General features: G+C 41.5%; 1 protein-coding gene across 6 annotated transcripts in view; it reads left to right on the top strand.

The window, feature by feature from the left end:
• The window catches only part of UIMC1 (ubiquitin interaction motif containing 1), a 98,145-nt gene that overhangs the window by 45,633 nt on the left and 28,634 nt on the right, over positions 1-23,878 (top strand). For 5 of the 6 annotated variants that reach the window (XM_036312156.1, XM_036312157.1, XM_036312155.1 and 2 more), the window contains exons 9-10: positions 3,008-3,108; positions 6,236-6,389. In XM_036312156.1, coding sequence (XP_036168049.1) covers positions 3,008-3,108; positions 6,236-6,389 — 255 coding nt within the window. Of the gene's footprint in view, positions 1-3,007; positions 3,109-3,250; positions 3,318-6,235; positions 6,390-23,878 lie in introns of all 6 variants that reach the window. The other variant, XM_036312159.1, reaches the window with a different exon arrangement.

Below are 23,878 nucleotides of genomic sequence, written 5' to 3'. Positions count from 1 at the left end.
AAATAAATCCACTTTTCATCGCCAGTCACAATTCGATGCAAAAAAGACTTTCTTTTATGTCATTGAAGCAACATTTTACTGATGACTTTTTGGTTTTCCATTTGTCTTTCATTCAGTTGATGTGGCACCCACTCTTCTTCCTTTAAAATCTTTCCCATTGCTTGTAAACGATCGGAAATTGTTTGCTGAGCAATGTTTAATCTTTCTGCAAGTTGTTTTTGAGTTTGATACACATCTTCATCCAATAATGCTTATAATTGTTGGTCTTCAAACTTTTTCAGTTGACCTGGACGTTCTTTGTCTTTCACATCGAAATTATCACTTTTAAAGCGTTTAAACCAGTGTTCACAAGTATCTTGAGATGGAGCATGTTCACTATAAGGTTCCCGAAGTATTCAGCAGCACTTTTCTTCAAAATAAAGTAATGAATTAAAACTTCCCACAAATGCTCCTTTTTTGGCACGAAATTAGATATTTTTAAGTGTAAAAATATCTATGATGTTAACACCTTCAGAAAATTTGACATATGAAGTTTATTTTATTCTTTTTATTTTTTAAAGTATTACAAATAGTAGTACATATGTCTCCTTTTTTTCCCCAGTTGACCTTCCCCCAGCCTCCACTACCCCCCGGGCACATACCCTCACCCCACTCCCAGTGTCTTGCGTCCATTGGTTATGCTTATATGCATGTACAAGTCCTTCGGTTGATCTCTTACCTCCCTCTGCCCCCAACCCTCCCCAGCCTTCCCACTGTCACTCATTTATGGATAATAAAGAACATTATAAACTGATGAACAAAAATAGATACAGAGGCAGAGAAGCATCGAGCAGACTGGCAAATAACATATGAAGTTTTGAAGCTAGTTGTCAATACAACAAAATAGCATACATATCAAATTGCATATATGTCAACATATGTGTAACTCCACCTATTGAAAAAAATCCTCATTATTAACTGATACACCTAGTAAATAATAGTCTATTAACTATGTATGGTGTTAGGTGGGCATGAGATTTTTCTGGATGGTTTTTTAATGTCTAATCACTGGGGGGTACATCTGAAACATATAATATTGTATGTCAATTGAAATTGAAAAAATAAAGAAAAAAGAAAAAAAGAAAGGCATATCTTTCTTGAGAATGTATTTTCTATTTCTGTTCCCTAATTTTTGTCATCTCTAATAATTCCTTTTACTTCAGAACTTATATTGGCAGGTTTTTGTTTTCTGTCAAAATAAATATACTTTAAAAGCAAAGTATGCTGAAAAGAAGACAAGTGGATTAATTGATGAATGGATAAACAAACTGAAATATCCATACAGTAGAATACTATACTAAATAAAAGAGGTCAGACACAAAGACAACACACTGTATAACATTCTAGAAGAAGCAAAACTATAGCAACACAAAGTAGACTGGTCATTGCAAGGAGCCAAGTAGGAGGGGATTGAGTACAAAGGGGTACACTTTTGGGGTGCTAGTAAGGGAGAACTTTTTGGGGTGTTAGAAAGATTTTTTAATATATATTTTAATCCTCTCCCAAGGACATTTTTTCCATTTATTTTTTTAGAGAGAGTGGAGGGGGGGAGAGAGAGAAAGAGAGAAAACCATGGATGTAAGAGGGACACATTGATTGGTTGCCTCCCAAATGGGGGTCAGGAATTGAACCTGCAACCGAGGTACATGCCTTGACCAGGAATCGAACCTGAGACCCTTCTGTACTGGACGGATGCTCTAACCATTGAGCAAAAACATCCAGGGCAGGTTTTATTTTTTTTATTTAAATATATATTTTTATTGATTTCATAGAGAAAGGGAGAGGGAGAGAGAGACAGAAACTTCAATGATGAGAGAGAATCATTGATTGGATTCCTCCCACAGGCCCCACACTGGGGATTGAGCCTGAAACCCTGGCATGTGTCCTGACTGAGAATCAAACTGTGACCTCCTGGTTCACAGGTCAGTGCTCAACCACTGGGCCACGCTGGCCGGGCCAGAGCAGGTTTTATATCTCTTGATTGTGGTAGTAATTACATGGTATAACTGGTATATGTATAAATTGTATATATTTGTCAAAACTCATCAAATTATATACAGTAAACCATTTTTTGGACCTTGATTTAACAGACTTCAGATTTAATGGACAAATTTTCTGGTCCATATGTCATATGTGAAAATTAACACCTTGTTAATTTTAAAATGCTTTTAACCAAAATTTGCTTGCAATTAAATTAACAGGTTATCTTTTTTGTTGTTAATTCATTTTTATTTTTTAACAAATTATAGCAAATAGGCCATATGTTGGGAAAAACACTAGTAACTTCTCACTGACATAGTTAAATATTACATATTTACAACTATAGTCTATATATTTAAATCCAAGAGTCACCAATTGTAAACAATGTTTGGTAAATGATTAGGGTGTGATCACACAGCATTGCCAGTGGTAATTGGTTCTGTTGTCGAATGGCGTGACTTTCTGCAACAGTTTTAATGTATGCCAATGTTCTGATGTGCGCTAAACCATGCCCCAGGCGTGTGCATTTGTTTACTTGCGGTGACTGGTGAATGCACACATTTACTGTACCCACTATACCTATAAATATAAAATTTCATTAATACATATAGAAAACTTTTCAATGAACTTAAATTTTTATGCATACTTAATTTTAATTACACAAACATGTCTACATAAATATAAACAGGTAAACTAATTTGTCAATTTTTTTAACATATGCTTTTGGAAAACCTGCTTTATTATATAATGGACTTTCAGCTTTAATGGACACCTCCTCTCCCTAATTAGCCAGTTATATTGAGATTTTACTGTACAGAAAATTGCTGAATTCTATTGTATGTATATTATGCCTCAGTAAAGCTTTATGGAGAATCAAGCAACTTGCTCACCTCAGTTTTATCATACCCTTTAGGGGAAATAGATGTTTGTTTTTTTAACTAAAAATACAAAATGAAAATTAATGAGATTTATATTTTTTCAATTACAGAGACACAGCTAAGTTCCCCAGAAACTTTTGATGTTGAAAGAGAAGTCTCTCCAGGTAGCAGAGAGACCCGGGATGAAGTAACAATAATGGCAGATAAGGAGGTGAATATTCTCTCTAATTTTTCTCAGTGTTTTCTTTCTGTTGGTAGCCCTCTGCCTCCTGCATGCCCCTTACTGGGGATCGAGCCCACAACCCGGGCATATGCCCTGACCAGAAATCAAACCATGACCTTCTGGTTCATAGGTCGACACGCAACCATATCAGTCGGGCAGTTTATTTCTTGAAGTGAAGTTTCTTTTGAGGCTAAAAGGTAAGAGATCAAGATTTGGAATCCAGCTGCCTCTTTTGAGAAATGGCTGTATAGTATTTTACAGTAGTAAAAGAAATAGAAGTATTTCTGCAGAGACTTAATCCCTGATGGCATAGTCCTGATAAAAGTTTCTTTGCTTGATTTTTTTTATTTTTGTTTTTTGGCTTGGGGCTCCTCCATTATAGTTAATATATACAGTTTTCAATTTCTTTTCTTTATTGTTGAAACGTATTACAGATATCCCTTGTGTGTGTTTTTTTTCTCCCCAATGACCCCCTCCACTTCACACCCACTCTTCCCAGACCTTCATCATTCTATTGTCTGTATCCATATATGAATATAAGTTCCCCAGTTTATCACTCCCCACTCACCCCCCCTATAGTTAATATATAAATAGACCATTTTAATTGTGCTAGAAAAATCTTATTTTAATATAAAAATGTTCAGAAACCTTCTGGGTTGCCTATGAGTGTAATTGGAAGTGGTCTTACCTTCACAATAAGACAGTAATAGACTACTCCCTCTTGAATACATTAAGAGTTGAAGGTACATTATTTACATTTTATAGAGCTGGTGATGAATGCAAAGGAGGATAGTACTGGGTGTGAACACTGTGACATTCATGTCATGTAATATTTCTGTGCTTGGTGAACTTTAGAAGGCCAAGCAACTGCGCAGGCGACACTAACTTTCAACACCTCAAGACTACTTGCAAATGATCGGTATCTTTGATTTTCTCCCCTCTGCTCAAATGGCTTTGCATGTACAAGATGACTTTTCATTATAAAATTTATGAACAGAATAACCTGTATTTATAGGAAGCTCAGTGACTAAGCTTGGAATAAAAAACACCTAGAACTTCTAGACCAGGGGTGGGCAAACTTTTTGACTCGAGGGTCACAATGGGTTCTTAAACTGGACCGGAGGGCCGGAACAAAAGCATGGATGGAGTGTTTGTGTGAACTAATATAAATTCAAAGTAAACATCATTACATAAAAGGGTACGGTCTTTTTTTTTTTTTTTTTAGTTTTATTCATTTCAAACGGGCTGGATCCGGCCCGCTGGCCGTAGTTTGCCCACGGCTGTTCTAGACCCACTTCCTATAGGAGAATAATAGGATCATATAGTCTCCCAGTACCTGACAGTCAGCTTTCAGAAACAAAGTGGAAGAGGGTGACTTTTGCTTTTGCCAAACCATGGTAAAATGGAAATACTGAAGGTTTGTTATCATACAGGCCTGGGTTTGAGTCTAGATTGCCTAGTTAGTAACTTTGTGATCAGTAGGTTACTTTGTCTTTCTAAGCCTCAATTTCCTCTTCTGTAATACTGGAGCTCGAGACGCCTTTGTCAGTTGGGTTGTTGTGAAGGATGATTATGGAAAATGTTTGGTCAAACCTGGCATAGTATAGGAACTCAACCATTGTTAGTTCCTTTTTCATCTTTCCTTTTTTTCCCTTTCAGAATATGTCTTTTTAAGTATAAAACATGTGTTGAAAACAACATATTTTGGCAATTGTAGAAACTGTTTGATTTGGCATTTAAATGACCTGTTTCCCTCTCTGATGGATCACATTCACTGCAGTAGATTTCAGGATGGCCTAAACTTAGAGACAACCCCTACACCCCAAAACCCAGTTGTTTCAGAGCTCAAATTATCTACCCATTGCAGTTTTGGTCCTGTTTTGTTCTTGTACTAGAAGATGGTTTATTTTTTTTCCTGTAGTAAGGCATAATGACAGCCTTTGCTTTTAAATGGAAGCGGTGGCTACGCAGGACAGTTTCACATTGATTGGACAGGACATGCTGTCCTTTGAAGCAAGTGTTAGGCAGTAGTACTGCAGTGCTTAATGCATACTGTTGAATTAATCACTGCGGAGTTCTCAGTTCTGATCTGTAAGGTAACATAAAACTGCCTCTGAGAGACACTGGCAACTATTGAAAAAAATGATGACTATAGCACAAGGAGAGGAACAAGAGAGATAAGATATAAGAATGGCTTCAGCAGGCCTGACTGGTGTGGCTCAGTGGTTGAGCGTTGACCTATGAACCAGGTTTGATTCCTGGTCAGGGCACATGCCCGGTTGTAGACTCGATCTCCAGTAGGGAGTGTGCAAGAGGAAGCCTATTGATGATTCTCTCTCATCATTGATGTTTCTGTCTTTCTCTCTCCCTTCCTTTTGAGATCAATAAAAAACATATTTTAAAAAATGGCTTCAGCAGAAATGTCTTAATGACTTTTATTTGGCCTTCTTAAATATTGGGTCTTAGTTGTATTAAAACAGTCCAAAAGTCATAAAACACAAGAGGTGGTATGTCTTATTGGTGTAAGCAGAGACCTAGGTTCTTAAATTTTAATTGTGCTTCTTTTGCTTAGAGTTCTTTTGTTTTCTAACTCCTTATATATGTCTCATGTAAAATATCACAGTTCTTTTGTGAGATTGAAAAAGTGTCTTTAAGGTGCTGTTGGTATACAGACTGTTGAAACACTGCATACACAGTATACTGACCCAGGAGAACAGTGCCTTGCAGCGTGATAGAGAGGAATGTCCTCAGTTTTTTGAGCCAGATAGTCCTTGGTTTAAATTTTAGCTCTGCCACTTATTTGTTCCTTAACTTTGGGCAATTTGTTTTACTATTTTGGACAATGCTTATCTCATGTGTAAAAAGGGTATGTTAATACCTTTGTTAGATCACTATGAGGATTAAATGAATATTACATGCAGAGTACTTAGCACATAGGGAGCAGGCACTGAATAACTATTGACTGTTATCTCTCAATCCTCAGTCTTGAATTTGCAAACTAATTGGTATTGTCTTTGAAAGTAAGTGAAGTATGGATGGAGTTTTTGCAGTTCTCCCAAAGAAAAATTATTTATAAAGTAAAGCTGTTACAATTGCTGTTTGTCATATTCTTTAGGTTGGTAACAGGGAAGATGCTGAGAAGGAAATACCTTCTTCTACTTTCTCATCCAGTACCAAGGTATCCTGCCCACTATGTGACAAAGGCTTCCCACCCACAAAGATTGAGCGACATGCCATGTACTGTAATGGGCTGGTGGGGCAAGATATAGGTAAGGACTTATCTGTCTGTGTGATAGTTTTGTAATTCTGTACAATTCAGTGCAGAAAAAAGAGACAATTCTTCAAAGTTATAGTTGTTTTTTTGTTTTGATTTCTATCTAATTAGTTTTTAGTACTTTTCATGTCCTTTATTATTTTGGCAGGTATGTTATTTTGTGGCACATACCTGAGGAGAAGGGGAAGGGGGAAATCTTCTGTCTTTTTAATGTTTCAACTTGTTCTTTGCCATAGTAGGCCAAAATGCAGTGTGATGCCATGGACTTTGCATTTCAACTTATATATTCAAATATTGAGACTCCTGTAGAACTTGAGGAACTAAGATCTGGAGTTGCCCATTTTCAATTCAAAATAAGTGCCTCGTGTGTGTGTGTGTGTGTGTGTGTGTGTGTATGTAACTAAACTCTTACCTAAAGACAGCAGCTGAAAAATATTTCTAATTTCCATTCATGTGCTACATGTCTCTACTCTATCCCCCTGAAGCTATTTGTTACCTTTTTTTGAGTGTGTGTTAATCCTCACCCAAGGATAATTTTTTCCATTGATTTTCAGAGAGAGTGGAAGGGAGGGAAAGAGGCGGGGTGGGGGGTGGGGTGGGGAGAAACATTAATGTGAGAGAGACACATTGATTGGTTGCCTCCTGCATATGCCCTGATCAGGCCAGGGGTTGAACCTGCAACCCAGGTATGTGCCCTTGACCGACAATCAAACCCATTGACCTTCAGTGCACGGGCTGATGCTCTACCCACTGAACCACACTGGCCTAAGTCCTATATTATTCTGCAACTTGTCTTTTTTAATTTAACAGTAAATTTAGGTCTTTCCATGTGCAGACAATTTTTATATAGTTGAGATTTGACTAATGTAAAGTTTTGTATTTTGCTTTTTCTACTTATAGCATAACATTTCCTTCATGAGTCGCTAAAAGTTAGATGTAAAAACATTTTAATGCCTATGTAATATTTTGTAATCCAAATTGCCTCCATTTTCTTAACTGTGTTTAGAATGCTTCAAGTTGCCATGTGCATGGCACTGAGCCTCCTATGCTTAAAGTTGTTGCTATATTTTGGGGTCATTTTTCCAAGGATATATTTCTAGTTTGGGTGGTAGTAAAAAAAGGGGACTCTGGAGTTCAATTAATCTGAGGTTGAGTCCCACCTCTGTCACTAGAGTATGTGACCCTAACTAGTTTCCAAGCTTTCCTTTATTCATCTGTCAAGTAATAGTAGTAATGACCGTATTTGTTTTTTTGTGAGATTAAGTGAGTATTTTAAGGAAATGCCTAGCACAGTGCCTAGCATACAGTAAGTACTTAAGAACTTTCAGGTGCTGTTACTACTCACAATAGTGAATTACTAGGTCAAATATTTTGTCATAATTGTTAAGGTTCTTTATGAATAGCATTGTAGTCTTAAATACAGTGAAAGGTGAAGACCTAAATCTGGTCATCAACATCTTTTAATAGAAGAGCATTGAAGGCCTAGGATTTTAGATGCAGTTTAATTTGACATAGCTCTTTAGTCTGATTTTTAGCAGAGAGTTCCAAAGGCTGAAAGAATTCTGGGGCTAGGCATTTGGTGACCAGAGAAAGAAGATACTGTCATGTGTATCTCACCAAACAAACATGCTTACCCAATTGGTATTGTCTGTGTCAACAACCTACTCAGCATGAGGTCCAGAAATAAATGAGTTTGAGAAGCTAGGCTTAGCCTGGGCTGTAAAGGCTGGATAGATTTGGATAAACCCATAATAAAGTAGGGGTCCCTATATCTTCTTGTGGGTTAGATAAGATAGGAAGCAAGGGAAACAGCATTAAACAACAGCTTCCTCTTAATCTTCCTAGTGGTGTTAGCTTGCTAATAACCTAAATTACCCTCTGTGGTGACATTTTAGGCCTTATGAGAGAATTTGGAGGAGGGAGTCTGCCGGGGTCCTGCCCCAGCAGGTCCAGGGGTTCCCAAAGGCGTAGATGGAGTCGGCGAAGAAGGAATGACACAGAGACAGCGTTCAGTTGATCAGCAGCCTAGCCAGGATCTCTAGCCAGGATCTCCAGCCAAGTTCTGGTCTGGATCTCCAGCGAAGTTCTGCTGTTTATTGTCTTGTTACATCCGTATTTATCCCAGTTGATTTTAATCCTGTCAATTTCTATTACAAAGGTTAGGGGGTTTCTTATCTCCATTCCAGGGAGTAAAGATTATGTAGCTTAAGCATGATTGTTTGTAGTGATTAACTACCCGCCTGGCACTTAGTTAAGGAGTTTCATCCCCTCCCTGACTTCAGGGAAAAATTCCTACCTGGGGAAACAACCTTTCTAGGAGAGGCATCCCCTCCCTGACTTCAGGGAAAAATTCCTACCTGGGGAAACAACCTTTCTCGGAGAGGTGACCTTGGTTAAAACACACAGCGCTAAGGGGAGCAAACATATTAAGAACAGTATGCTATATACGCCAGGTCCCTTGAAACATATGCTGTGCAGATGTTTCTTTCCTGTAGCGACTGTGTCAAGCAGCAAGGATGGACCAGCTTCCGGCAAATTCCCCCTTTTTTATTTTTTAAATGATCATGCATGCAAATCAGTGGCCACCTCTCAGATTGGGCCATTTAAGTCTCGGAAGAAGAGTGGCAAGCAATGATAGTGAGCATAGCTATAAACATAGTGGATGGAGCGCAGAAGGAGCCCCATTCCTGTAGAAGGTTGCCAGCCTCTTCAGTCAAGGGATTTCAGCTGTCCTCAAGTTGTTGGTTTGATTGTCTTTGTTGGTCTGGCTAGCGGGCGGCGTCACTGGCGACAGGCTTCCCGAAGCGTCAACAAGTTGAAGGGCTGCATCAAAGGGTCCATCAGGGCCGTGGTTGATGGTGGTGTCGATGTCCGAGGAGGAGTAAGCTGTGCCCTCTGGATCCAGCTGATATGGAAAATGGAGGGTAGTAGAAAAAGAAGAGAAAGCAAAAGAACTACAAGGCATGGAAGTGTTTAGAAAAAAGAGGGAGAAGAAAGGGAAGAAGGCAGCATCCTGACACAGCCCTTTCCTTCAGCTTCCCCTTTCCCTGTGGTCCCAGGTAGAAATGGGAAACAAGTCCTGTTGCAGTGAGAGGGCAGCTGCTGTCAGCCAGTCTGTCTTTACCTGGGTCCCGATCTGAGCTGGGCATGGGAAGCAGGAAGCAGCCATGGGGACAGGAGACCTTCCTCAGAAGGGGCGAGTGTTCAAGCCCCTGCACCATTGGGGAGGGGGGTCTGTTCCCCACCTTTGTTGCACCCCAAGTTTTCTCCTACTGGCCCCCGACTGTGCCTGTCTTAGGTTGCCCCACCCTGTGGAGTCTTACCCGTCGTTGACTACCAGCCATCTCTGGGCCAAGTAGGGTGATGTGAGGTTCAGTTTTGTCTCCTTGATAGCCTATGTCCCTCTGGCTTCCATGCCCAGCAACTGCCTTTGGATTCCCTCGCCTGCTGGCGGGGCTCTGGCATTGATCATAGGGAACACAGGTTTCTTCTCCAGGGAGGGCCCAGCTTACACCATTGGGCCAGAGACAGATCCATGGTACCAGCCACCATGAGGCTTCAACCTCAGCATGAACAGAGAGCTCAGGCAACAGCTATGGGCAATTGGATTGTAAGAAGAGGGTCCCTCTTGGCACAAGGGTAAGAGGGGCCAATACAGGACAAAGGAGAGTCCTGGAACAGGGCTTTCTCAGCCCAGGATGTCAGGCTCTTGGCACAAGACAACTCCATGTATGGGGCATATACCAAACACCCCTAGTCACGGCATAAAAGGGAGATGCCCTTCCTGGAACAGTAGGGTAGGGAGATTCTAGAAAAGGCTGTGTTCAGGAAAGAAGGAGAAAGGCCAAAGAACCAGCAAACAAGTAGTTAGATTTTTAAAAAAAGGAAAAGGAAAGGAGATGTGGGGCAAAGCTGGGACATGTGGAAAGACAAAACGGAGGCACATGTGATCCTCCCAATGGACAGATTGTTCCAGCTCAGGGCTGCACATCTGCTGCAGACGGGCACTGGTCAGGTGTGCTATGATGAGGCAGGGATGGCGGGCGGTGAGACATAAGGTCGGACTAGACGGTCTGGAATCCACACAGGTGAGTCTGCGTCCTGTGGAAATATACAAGCATATCCTCTCCCCTGGGTTAAAAGTACATCAGGTCCCTTCCAGGCTCCTGTAAGCAAGTCTCTCCATTTGACGAGGGCTTTAGGTTTAGTTAGATCAGGGTTCCAATGCCTGTACATCGGGGAATTTCCCTCAGAATCTACATTTAGTATATTAATTACAAATTGAGCATGTTGTAGAACATGATGAGGAGAGGAATATTTAAACTCATTTTCTTGTAATTTCTTAATTTGTGTTTTTAAAGTTTGGTGAGCCCTTTCTACTATTGCTTGGCCTTGAGGATTGTAGGGTATTCCTGTAGTATGTGCGATGCCGAATGTAGAGCATAAGTTTTTAAAAGCTCTAGAGGTATAGGCAGGCCCATTGTCAGTTTTAAGTGCCCTTGGTATTCCTAGGTAGGAAAAGCATTGGAATAGATGTTGACTTACATCTTTAAAGGCTTCTCCTGTACGTGCAGAAGCAAGGATAACATGAGAAAAGGTATCAATACAAACATGTACATAGCAAAGTTTGCCAAAAGATGGGACATGAGTAATATCCATCTGCTGTAAGTCACAGGGTCTAAGTCCTCTTGGATTAACTCCAGTAGCAGGGCTAGGAAAATGAGTAGGACAATGGCCGCAGTCACGCACAATACTTCGAGCAGCTTCTCTAGATATGCGATAATATAGACGGAGAGCAGAAGCATTTTGATGGTGAATGGCATGAGACCGCCGGGCTTCTTCTAGAGCTGTACAAACTACTGGGCGAGTTAGTAAATCCGCCTGATAATTTCCTTTGCTTAAGGGTCCTGGTAGGCAGGAATGAGCTCTAATATGTCCAATATAGAAAGCCTTTTCTCGTTTGTGAATGCAAGTTTGTAGCTGAGTTAACAAAGAGAAAATGGCTGTTCTTCCTTGTGGGAGAGAGGCGGTCTCAATATGAGGAAATAATTTAACTATATATTGAGAGTCAGTGTACAAGTTAAAGGGAACCTGTTGCAATTGTTCAAAAGCATAAATGACTGCCAAAAGCTCTGTTCTCTGAGCTGACGTCTCTAGAGTTTGTTGAACATGGGTTATTGAGTCAATGATTGTTACTGCCCTACCATTAGAGGAACCATCTGTGAATACTAAGGAGGCAGGAGGTGATAATGGTTCTTTTGAACATTTAATAGGAAATATAAACGGATGTAGGGAGAGAAATTGCAATATAGGTGATCTTGGCAAATGATGTAAAATTTGTCCTGGGAAGTTACCTATAGCTATTTGCCACTCTTCTTCAAATTGTAATAGTGTGTCTAATTGTTCTCTTTTATAAGGTATTATTATCTCAGTAACTTCTCTTCCAAAGAGTTCGATACTGCGTCGTCTACCTTTGATAATGAGAGTGGCCACTAGGGAGGGATAGGGTGGTACAATCTTCCTAGGAGTGACAGGTAAATGTATCCATTCTAATGGTCCTTCCTGCCACAAGCATCCTGTAGGAGTATATTTAGTGGCTAGAATAATTAAGGCCCAAGATTTGAAATAATCTAGATACTGTAGTTGCTGTTTATTGATGGCCTGTTCTATTTTTGCTATAGCCTTTTCTCCTTCTACAGTTAATTGTCGGGGAGACTTAGGGTTAGAATCTCCCTTTAAAATGTCAAATAGAGGTTTTAAGTCAAGAGTGGTTATTTTTAGATATGGCCTGACCCAGTTGATATCACCTAATAGTTTCTGATAATCATTCAATGTGTTTAAATGATCTTTTCTTAATTGTAGAGGCTGATGGGTGATAGTAGAGGTATGTAATATTCTGCCTAAGTATGAAAAAGAAGGTTCAGTCTGAATCTTTTCTGGGGCTATTTTTATTTTTATTTTATTTTATTTTTTTAATATATTTTATTGATTTTTTACAGAGAGGAAGGGAGAGAGATAGAGAGTCAGAAACATCGATGAGAGAGAAACATCGACCAGCCGCCTCCTGCACATCCCCCACCGGGGATGTGCCTGCAACCCAGGTACATGCCCTTGACCGGAATCGAACCTGGGACCTTTCAGTCCGCAGGCCGACGCTCTATCCACTGAGCCAAACCGGTTTTGGCTCTGGGGCTATTTTTAGACCATGTTCTTCTAAAGCAAGGATGGTCTGAGTAAGAATTTCCTGTAAAGTAGCCCGATCTTTATGAGCTAGTAAAATATCATCCATATAATGAATAAGATATAGATCTGAAAATTTCTTTCTAATAACTTGCAATGCCTGATCTACAAACTTTTGACATAATGTAGGACTATTTTTCATCCCTTGTGGGAGAACCTTCCATTGGTATCTCTGATAAGGCTGTTTAAAGTTTTCTGATGGTATGCTGAATGCGAATCTTTGACAATCAGCTGGGTGAAGAGGTATAGTGAAAAAACAATCCTGTAAGTCAATAACAACAACACAATACTCCTGTGGAATTGCCACAGGGGAGGGCAATCCAGGTTGTAAGGAGCCCATATCTTCCATGGTGGCATTTATGGCTCTTAGATCTTGCAAAAGTCTCCACTTGCCTGATTTCTTTCTTTCTTTTTTTTTTTTTTTTTTTAAATATATTTTATTGATTTTTTACAGAGAGGAAGGGAGAGAGATAGAGAGCTAGAAACATCGATGAGAGAGAGAAACATCGATCAGCTGCCTCCTGCACATCTCCCACTGGGGATATGCCCGCAACCCAGGTACATGCCCTTGACCGGAATCGAACCTGGGACCTTTCAGTCCGCAGGCTGACGTTCTATCCACTGAGCCAAACCGGTTTCGGCCTGATTTCTTTCTTATTACAAATATGGGTGTGTTCCAGGGACTATTTGATGGCTCTATATGTCCCTCTGCTAATTGCTGATCAATTAATTGTCGGGCTGCTGATATTTTCTCAGATGTTAAGGGCCATTGCTCAACCCATACTGGTTGTGACGATTTCCAGACTATGGGATCAGCAGTCCTAAGGGCAATGGCCCCAATTACAGATCCTGTCGAGGAGTGTGAGGTATTACTTTCCTTTCCTAATCCCTTTCCTGGATTAAATCTCGTGTCTAGCATCTGTGATGTTACTCTATCACTGGGGCTATATAATACAACTCCCATTTGAGACAAGATATCTCTTCCCCATAATGTAAAGGGGATAGTCGTAATTACATAGGGACAGAATGTTCCTGAATGTTGATCTTCATCAGCCCAAGTTAGAATCTGAGAACTCTTTTTTACATTAGATGCCTTGCCTAGTCCTACTAGAGAAGTGGAGGTGGTGTGCGTGGGCCATGAAGAGGGCCAATCCTTCCCTGCTATGCAGGAAACATCTGCTCCTGTATCCAATAGACCTTCAATTGGTTTTCCCTGAATTTGTAAAATTTTTGTAGGTCTAGTAGCATGGATTTCTTGTATCCAAAATGCTGCATCACTAGATCCAAAGCCTCTGGCCCCTCTAGCTTCCTGGGTAACAGCTGTCCCTATTTTATGTATTGGTAACAGGATTAATTGGGCAATTCTCTAGTTGGGCTGAATCTGTATAGTTGTGGTGGGTGGGGAAAGTAAAATCTGTATTTCTCCTGTGTAGTCTGCATCAACAACTCCTGGGATGACTAAGATCCCCTGTAACGAGGTGGAGCTCCGTCCTAATATTAAACCTACAGTTCCCTCAGGCAGCGGCCCAGACACTCCTGTAGGAATGGCTGCTACTGGCGAGTCTGGGGTTAGTACTGCATGGGTGGTTGAGTGGAGGTCCAATCCTGCACTGCCTGGGGTTGCCCTGAAGAGGTCAGTGACTGATTGAAATTTGCAAAGGGGTTGAGGGTTGATGCCCCTATTATTGCAGGGGCCTGGGGCTGGCCCCTTCTCAAGTTTCCCAATTGAGGTGATGGGATATAACCTCCTTGGGAGCTATTTGTAGAGTTTAAAGGCCAACCATTTTTATGGTATTTTGATCTACATTCCTTTGCCCAATGGAATCCTTTCTGACATCGGGGACAAACGGTTTTTGGAGGATTAATATTATTCCCTAATGTATTTCCAGGCTGTCGAGGAGCTTGCCATCTGGCCTGAGTATTATTATTATTTTTATTTGGGCATTCTCTGCTAAAGTGCCCAGATAAGCCACAAGAGTAGCAGTTCATATTTCTTTTATTACCTGTATTATTGCTGGCTTGTCCTATAGCCTGTACATATTGAGGGTATGTCTCCCCTTTGAGAGCTGCAGCTATAGCTACACCCTGTATAAGTGCTGGACTTACATCAGCACACTGTTTTATAAAATCATTTATAGTTCCTGTTCTGAGAATCGGCCTTAATAAAGCCTGACAGGTATTATTAGCATTTTCAAAAGCCAGTTGTTTGATTAGGATATCGGCTGCCTCTTTGTTATTGATTACTCTCTTGACTGCCTGCATGAGGCGAGAAAGGAAATCCTGATATGGTTCCTCGACCTTCTGTTTAACCTCTGTAAGGGTGGTTGTTTTTCCTGCTGTATAAGGTAGGGATTTCCAGGCACTTACTGCACAACTGGTTACTTTGGTAAGTGCCTCTGTGGGCATATTCATTTGCTCCTCAGCCGTGTTAAAATCATCTTCTCCTAATATCATGTCTAGGGTTATTCCTTTTCTGGTTTTTTCGCTAGTGGCTACAGCTTTCTTAGCAAGATCTTCATATTCAGTTTTCCATAATAAGTAATCGCCTCCTGAGAGACAGGATTTACAAACCTGTGACCAATCATAAGGAGTCATCCATTTACTGGCTAGGGTTTCTACCAAGGTTTGTGTGTAAGGAGCTAGAGGTCCATATTCAGAGCAGGCCAATTTTAATTCTTTAAGTACTTTGTAAGGTATAGGCTCCAAGGTGGGGTTTCTATTCCCACCAGACTCATTCTCATATGTAACTGGGAAGCAGAGTGAGAATTCAAGATCTCCATTAGCTTCAGCTTCTCTTATCGCCCTTTGAAATTTAGACATGGAGCTCATAGGAGCCACAGGACCTGGTTTAGGCTTCCTTTCTAATTTGGGGAGCCTGTTTTGAATGGGAGGGCCATTCTCCTCTCTACTGACTGGAAAGGACCAACGGTCATGTTTATGATATTTATTCTCCTCCCGATCAGTAGGCATAGCTAAATTGCTTTTAGATTGAGCTGAAGACAATGATGATGTATCCTGTCTGGGTGGAGCTGAGGGACTATTTAAATTTTGAGAAAGTTCAACCGTTTTTGCCTCTGGTGCCAAGGTGTCACAGATTGAATCCCAGAGGGAAAAGAAACATGGCAGGACCTTCTCAGATCCATGGTGTTTCTTTAATTGCTTTCCTACTTCAACCCAAGTTTTTAAATTAACAGTTCCATCCTCTGGAAGCCATTGACATACTTCTTCTATAAAACTTTCTGTCTGACTGGGAGTAACCTTAACTCCAATTCTGCTAGTAAGCATATGCGTTAAAAGATTAATACAGAGTCTTTTTTCTTTAGACTCAGTATGACCCATCTTGTCAATCTAAGTTCTGTACTAACTACCCGCTTACCCTACTTATCCTCTATAGGGGGGGTCTGAAGCACCCTACGGTGCAGTCCTATCCGTCCCAAGTACGGGGGGACTTACCTAAGGGAACCCTGTTCGGGCGCCAGATGCCGGAGTCCAACCGCAGCAGGTCCAGGGGTCCCCAAAGGTGTGGATGGAGTCGGCGAAGAAGGAATGACACAGAGACAGCGTTCAGTTGATCAGCAGCCTAGCCAGGATCTCTAGCCAGGATCTCCAGCCAAGTTCTGGTCTGGATCTCCAGCGAAGTTCTGCTGTTTATTGTCTTGTTACATCCGTATTTATCCCAGTTGATTTTAATCCTGTCAATTTCTATTACAAAGGTTAGGGGGTTTCTTATCTCCATTCCAGGGAGTAAAGATTATGTAGCTTAAGCATGATTGTTTGTAGTGATTAACTACCCGCCTGGCACTTAGTTAAGGAGTTTCATCCCCTCCCTGACTTTAGGGAAAAATTCCTACCTGGGGAAACAACCTTTCTAGGAGAGGCATCCCCTTCCTGACTTCAGGGAAAAATTCCTACCTGGGGAAACAACCTTTCTCGGAGAGGTGACCTTGGTTAAAACACACAGCGCTAAGGGGAGCAAACATATTAAGAACAGTATGCTATATACGCCAGGTCCCTTGAAACATATGCTGTGCAGATGTTTCTTTCCTGCAGCGACTGTGTCAAGCAGCAAGGATGGACCAGCTTCCGGCAGGAGTCCTCACTAGACCTATCCCATTCTCTAGGAACAGAATTTGGGGCTGTAGGTAGGGTGGGGAAGTTAGAGGAATTATGTAAAATACCTACTAGTGTGCCTGGCATAGGTCCTCAGTAAGTTTGCTGTGCATTTGGTTTCTCTACCAGCTTGCCTGCCCCTGTCATCCTTGCCAGAAGTAGTGATTGTTCTGGTTCCTCTCAGATTTATATCTGAAGACAGAGGCCAAGCCTTCAGCCTAATTTTTTTTTACCTTTGGTAAAAGGATGCTTCTCTTAATATGGAGTGGAAAAAGTTACTCTTGAAAATACATGACCCAGGTTGGGAGACCAGCAGCCTAGTGCCTAAGGGTACGGAATAAGAGAGAGACCTCCCAGAGTTAAATATCCAGCTTTACCCTCCTTCCTGTTTTCCTCTGAATCTGATCCTAGACATGCTTGGCTTGCCTGTGTTAAAAAAAAAAAAGTAATTAGAGTCATTTACATGAAGTGTCTACCATTTATGCCTAGTTACTGTGCAGCACAATAACAATTATGCATATCATTAAATATGTGTCTGATTAACTTTGCTGTAAGTTTTATGTTTTTATAATATGTACTACACTGGTTACATTGGCTCAGCTGCTCACTCATTGCTCAATGGCATTACTATCTATTCACAACTATGGAAAAATTAGAGCGATCTTTAAAGGCACTGTTTAAGGGGAGAGGATTTGCTAAATTAATCTAGACTAGGACAAAGGCAGCTTGCCTTTGCTTTCTGGAAAATGTCTTTGAGATCATTTTATTTTTAAATAAATCTTTATTGTTGAAAGTATTACATATGTCCCCACTTTCCCTCCCATGGACCCCCTGTAGCCTGCCCCTGTCCTCCACCCAGGTCTTCAGCATCCTATTGTCTGTGTCTATGGGTTATGCATATATGCATACAAGGTCTTTGATTGATTACCTCCCACCTACCCACTCTCCCCCGCTTTCCCTCTGAGAGTCTGCACTCTGTTCCATGCTTCCATGTCTCTGGATCCACTCCGTTCATCAGTTTATTTTGTTACTTAGATTCCACATATGAGTGAGATCATGTGATATTTATCTTTTTCTGACTGACTTATTTAACTGCTGCATAGTATTCCATGTTATAAATGTACCACAGCTTTTTTTTAAAAAATATATTTCATTGATTTTTTACAGAGGGGAAGGGAGAGGGATAGAGAGTTAGAAACATTGATGAGAGAGAAACATCGATCAGCTGCCTCCTGCATGCCCCCCACTGAGGATGCGCCCGCAACAAAGGTACATGCCCTTGACCGGAATCGAACCTGGGACCTTTCAGTCCCCAGGCCGACGCTCTATCCACTGAGCCAAGCCGGTCAGGGCCCACAGCTTTTTAATCCACTCATTTGCTGATGGGCACTTGGGCTGTTTCCAGATCTTAGCTATTGCAAATTGTGCTGCTATGAAGATAGGGGTACATACGTTCTTTCTGATTGCTGTTTCAGGATTCTTAGGATATTCCTAGAAGTGGGATTGCTGGGTCAAATGGCAGTTCCATATTTAATTTTTTGAGGAAACTCCATACTGTTTTTCATTATGGTTATACCAGCCATAATTCCCACCAGCAGTGTACTAGGGTTCCCGTTTTTCCACATCCTCGCCAGCACTTGTCATTTGTTGATTTATTGATGGTAGCCATTCTGACAGGTGTAAGGTGATACCTCATTGTCTTTTTAATTTGCATTTCTCTGATGATACTTTGAACATTTTTCTATATGTTTCTTGGCCATCTGTATGTCCTCTGTATGAAGTGTCTATTTAGGTCCTTTGCCCATTTTTTAATTGGATTGTTTGCCTTCTTTTTGTTAAGTTGTATAAGTTCCTTATATATTTTGGATATTAACCCTTTATCAGATGTATCATTGCCATGTTCTTCCATACAGTGGGTTTTCTTTTTGTTTTATTGATGGTTTCTTTTGCTGTGCAGAAGCTTTTTATTTTGATGTAGTCCCATTTATTTATTTTCTCCTTAGTGTTTTTTGCCCTAGGACAGGGGTGGGCAACCTTTTTGTGAGTGCGTGCCAAAACCAGCAAAATATCTGACTCAAAATTCTTCTGCGTGCCAACCCTAATTTTTTGAGAACATGTTACGCCTACTTGATATCTCTTAAGGTGTACGTATGTGAAGAACCTTGAAGAAATAATAAAATTCATTCGAGCGACAAAAACACAGTAGATGATGATGAAAAATACATTTATTTTTTAATGTATACAGGTACACTGATAGTCCGACAGAAAACTTTATGACTCTGTTTGATATTATCATTGGGACTTTTGCTGCTGCATCACTGATGACAGAGATTTTACATCAGGTTTATATTTTGTGACCTTCAGAGATATGCACGAGCTACTACTTTCATCCGTTAGGCTACTCCTATTACGAGACTTAACAAAATTCATCACTGAGAACAAAGATTCACAAGCGTATGTGGATGAAACCAAAACACTGGTCGGATCTAGGAAGGCAGGGAGAGTTAAGGCAGAAGCATAGAAATTGCTCTTCCCCTCTCTCGTCAATCCATGTCTATGGTCTTTAAGATAACTTGTTATGTAAAATTATTTATCTAAGATGCACCTACACTGAATTTATCTGAAAAATAAAAAATTTGATATTAAGAATAAAATTGTAAATGGAAGATTATAAGAGAGGGTTTCGCGTGCCAGCAAAAGTTACTGGCGTGCCATGTTTGGCACGCGTGCCAGGGGTTGCCGACCCCTGCCCTAGAAGCTGTACCTGTAAACATATTGCTACGAGAGATGTCTGAGGTTTTGCTGCCTATAGCTTCTTCTAGGATTTTTATGGTTTTACAACTTACATTTAATTCTTTTATCCATTTTGAGTTTATTCTTGTGTATGGTGTGTTAGTGGTCTAGTTTCATTTTTTTGCATGTACCTGTCCAATTTTCCCAACACCATTTATTGAAGAGACTGTCTTGACTCCATTGTACACTATTGCCTCCTTTGTCAAATATTAATTGAGTGTAATGGCTTGGGTTGATTTCTGGGGTCTCTGTTCTGTTTCATTGGTTTATATGCCTGTTCTTGTGCCAGTACCAGGTTGTTTTGATTAGAGTGGCTTTGTAGTATAACTTGAAATCTGGTATTATGATTCCTCCAACTTTGTTTTTCTTTTTCAAGATTGCTGCTGCTATTCGGGGTCTTTTTTGATTCCATATACATTTTTGGGTTGTTTGTTCTAGCTCTGTGAAGTATGCTGTTGGTATTTTAATAGGGATTGCATTGAATCTGTAGATTGCCTTGGGTAGTATGGACATTTTAATGATGTTGATTATACCAATCCATGAACACGGTATATTCTCCCACTTGTTTATATCTTCTATTATCTCTTTTTTCAACGTCCTATGGTTTTCCGAGACTAGGTCTTTTGCCTTATTTGTTAAATTTATTCCTAAGTATCTTAATTTTTTTTATTGCAGTGGTAAATGGGATTGTTTGTTTAGTTTCTCTTTCTGAGAATTTATTACAGTAGATCCTCGGGTTACATCGGAGATCCGTTCCTGCGGCGCAGCGTAACATGATTTTCGCCATAAGTCGGAACCCACCTACATAAGCACCTACTTCACTCACATGGAGCACATACATGCAGTAATGAAGTGAAACAGTAAAAATTTAAAAGAAAGATAACAATTCCCGACCTTTACTTGTGGTAAATAAAAAACAAACAAAACATAAAGCACATAAGTACATATGTCGAAATGACGGAACTTTTTTTTTTTTTTAATAAATAAATGGGAGATGGCGATGTAACCATGAAACGGTGTACTTTGAGTCCAACGTAACCTGAGGACTGTCTGTATTATTATATAAAAAAACCATTGATTTTTGGGTGTTGATTTTGTATCCTGCTATTTTTTTGTTTAAACACCTAGGAATACTAAGACTCTTCATTTACTCAACCTACTATATAACAGATACCGTAAACAGAATATACAGCGTCCCTGTTCTCAAAGGGCTTATATTCTAATAGTGGGATACTGACAATAAACAATATGTCAACTAATGATAAGTATTTTGGAGGAAAAAAGAAAGCAGAGAAAGGAGGGGTGGATAGGAAGTCTGAGGTCAGGAGGTAGCAATTTAAACTTGAAAAGACACTTCTCCAGAGAGGACATAAAGATGGCCAGCAGACATATGAAAAAATGCTCAAAGTCACTAATCATCAGAGAGATGCAAATTAAAACCATAGTGAGATATCACCTCACATCTGCTAGAATGGCTATTATCAACAAATCAACAAATAAGTGCTGGCAAGGATTGGAAAAAAGGTAACCCTTGTTTACTGTTGGTGAGAATGCAGACTGGTGAAGCCACTGTGGAAAATAGTATGGAGTTTCCTAAAAAAATGGAACTGCCTTTGACCGAGCAATCACACTTCTGGGAATGTATCCTAAGAATCCCAAAATACGAATTTGAAAGAATATATGTATTCCTGTGTTCATTACCGTATTACTTATAATGGACAAGATCAATAGATGAAAAAAAGCTGTGGTACATTTACACAATGGAATACTATGCAGCTGTAAAAAAGAAGGAAATCATACCTTTTGGGATAGCATGATGGACCTAGAGATTATTATGCTTAGTGAAATAAGTCAGTCAGAGAAAAACAAATACCATATGATCTCACTTATATGTGGAATCTAATGAACAAAACAAATGATGAACAAATAGAAACAGAGGCATGGATACATGGAATAGACTGACAGCAGTCAGAGGAGAAGAGGTTGGGGGCACTGGATGAAAGAAGGTAAAGGAATTAGTCAAAAAAACATAAATATCCTAGAGGCCCGGTGCACGAAATTCGTGCACTCGTAGGGGGGTGTCTCTCAGCCCAGCCTGCACCCTCTCCAATCTGGGACCCCTCGGACATCCCTCTCACAATCTGGGACTGCTGGTTCCTAACCACTCTGCCTGCCTGCCTGATATCCCCCTAACCACTCCCCTGCTGGCCTGATTGATACCTAACCACTCCCCTGCCAGCCTGATTGATACCTAACCGCTCCCCTGCTGGCCTGATTGACACCTAACTGCTCCCCTGCTGGCCCGATCGCTCCCAACTGCCCTCCCCTGCCAGCCTGATTGACACCTAACTGCTCCCCTGCTGGCCCGATCGCTCCCAACTGCCCTCCCCTGCCAGCCTGATTGCCCCCAACTGCCATCCACTGCTGGCCATCTTGTGACAATGTGGGGGCGGCGATTTTATGGTGGCCATCTTGTGATGACGTGGGGATGGCCATCTTGTGATGACATGGGATGGCCATCTTGTGGCAGTCATCTTGTGACGAGGTGGGGTGTCCATCTTGTGATGACTTGGGGGCAGCCATCTTGTGGCGTGAGGGTCAATTTGCATATTACCTCTTTATTATATAGGACTAGAGGCCCGGTGCACAAAAATTTGTGCACTCGGCGGGGGGGGGGGGGGCCCTCAGCCTGGCCTGTGCCCTCTCGTAGTCTGGGACTCCTCGGGAGATAACGCCCTGCTGGCTTAGACCTGCTCCCGGGTGGCAGAGGGCAGGCCCAATCCCTAGGTGCAGCCCCTGGTCGGCCTCAGAGCAGGGCCGATTGGGGAGTTGGGGCGCCGCCCCCTGTCATGCACAGAGCAGGGCGGATTGGGAGGTTGCGATGCCACCCTCAGTCACGCTCAGGGTTAGGGCCGATTGGGGGGTTGGGTCACCGCCCCCTGTCACACACAGAGCTGCAGGGCGGTCAGGGGGTTGGGGAGCTCCCCCGTATCAGGCACAGAGCAGGGCTGATCAGGAGGTTGGGGCACCTTCCCCTGTCACGAACAGAGCAGGGTGGATAGGGAGGTTGTGGCCCCGCCCCCTGTCACACACAGAGTCGCAGGGTGATCAGGGGGTTTGGGCGCTGCCCCCGTCATGCTGATCCTGGTGCTGGGAGGCCTCGCGGCTCCGCTGATTCTGGTGCTGGGAGGCATATTACCCTTTTACTATATAGGATAGAGGCCTGGTGCATGGGTGGGGCTGGCTGGTTTGCCCTGAAGGGTGTCCTGGATCAGGGTGGGGATCCCCACTGGGGTGCCTGGCCAGCCTGGGTGAGGGGCTGAGGGCTGTTTTCAGGCTGGCGCATGACTGAAGCTCCCAACCTCTCCTTTTTTTCTTTCTTTTTTTTTTTTATTCTGGGCCAGCTTTAGCTCTGAGGCTTGACTCCAGCTCTTAGGCCTCCGCTGCTGAAAGCAGGTATCTGGTTTGTTTGTGTTCTTTTTTTTTTTCCCTTCATATTTTATTTTATTTTTTATTTTTTTATTACTAAAAGTATTACAAAGGGTATTACATATGTGTCCTTTTTTCCCCCCCCGCCCTTGACAATCCCCTGGCCGCCCCTACCCCCCAGTGTCTTATGTCCATTGGTTATGCTTATATGCATGCATACAAGTCCTTCGGTTGATCTCTTACCTCCCTCCCTCCTGCCTCCCAACCCTCCCCGGCCTTACCGCTGCAGTTTGACAATCTGTTTGAGGCAGCTCTGCCTCTGTATCTATTATTGTTCAAAAGTTTATAATGGTCTCTATTATCCATGAATGAGTGAGATCATGTGGTATTTTTCCTTCATTGACTGGCTTATTTCACTTAGCATAATGCTCTCCAGCTCCATCCATGCTGTTGCAAATGGTAAGAGTTCCTTCTTTTTTAGAGCAGCATAGTATTCCATCGTGTAGATGTACCACAGTTTTCTAATCCATTCATCTACTGATGGGCACTTAGGCTGTTTCCAGATCTTAGCTATGGTGAATTGTGTTGCTATGAACCTATGGGTGCATATATCCTTTCGGATTGGTGTTTCTGGTTTCTTGGGATATATTCCTAGAAGTGGGATCACAGGGTCAAATGGGAGTTCCATTTTTAGTTTTTTGAGGAAATTCCATACTGTCTTCCATAGTGGCTGCACCAGTCTGCATTCCCACCAGCAGTGCACAAGTGTTCCTTTTTCTCCACATCCTCTCCAGCATTTGTCGTTTGATGATGATAGCCAGTCTGACAGGTGTGAGATGGTACCTCATTGTTGTTTTGATTTGCATCTCTCGGATGATTAGTGACTTTGAGCATGTTTTCATATGTCTCTTG

Source organism: Myotis myotis, unplaced genomic scaffold, assembly GCF_014108235.1.
Source record: "Myotis myotis isolate mMyoMyo1 unplaced genomic scaffold, mMyoMyo1.p scaffold_m19_p_6, whole genome shotgun sequence".
Taxonomy (NCBI): Eukaryota; Metazoa; Chordata; class Mammalia; order Chiroptera; family Vespertilionidae; genus Myotis; species Myotis myotis.
The sequence above is the reverse complement of the archived record's forward strand: the minus strand, read 5'-3'. Positions and strand labels throughout refer to the sequence as shown.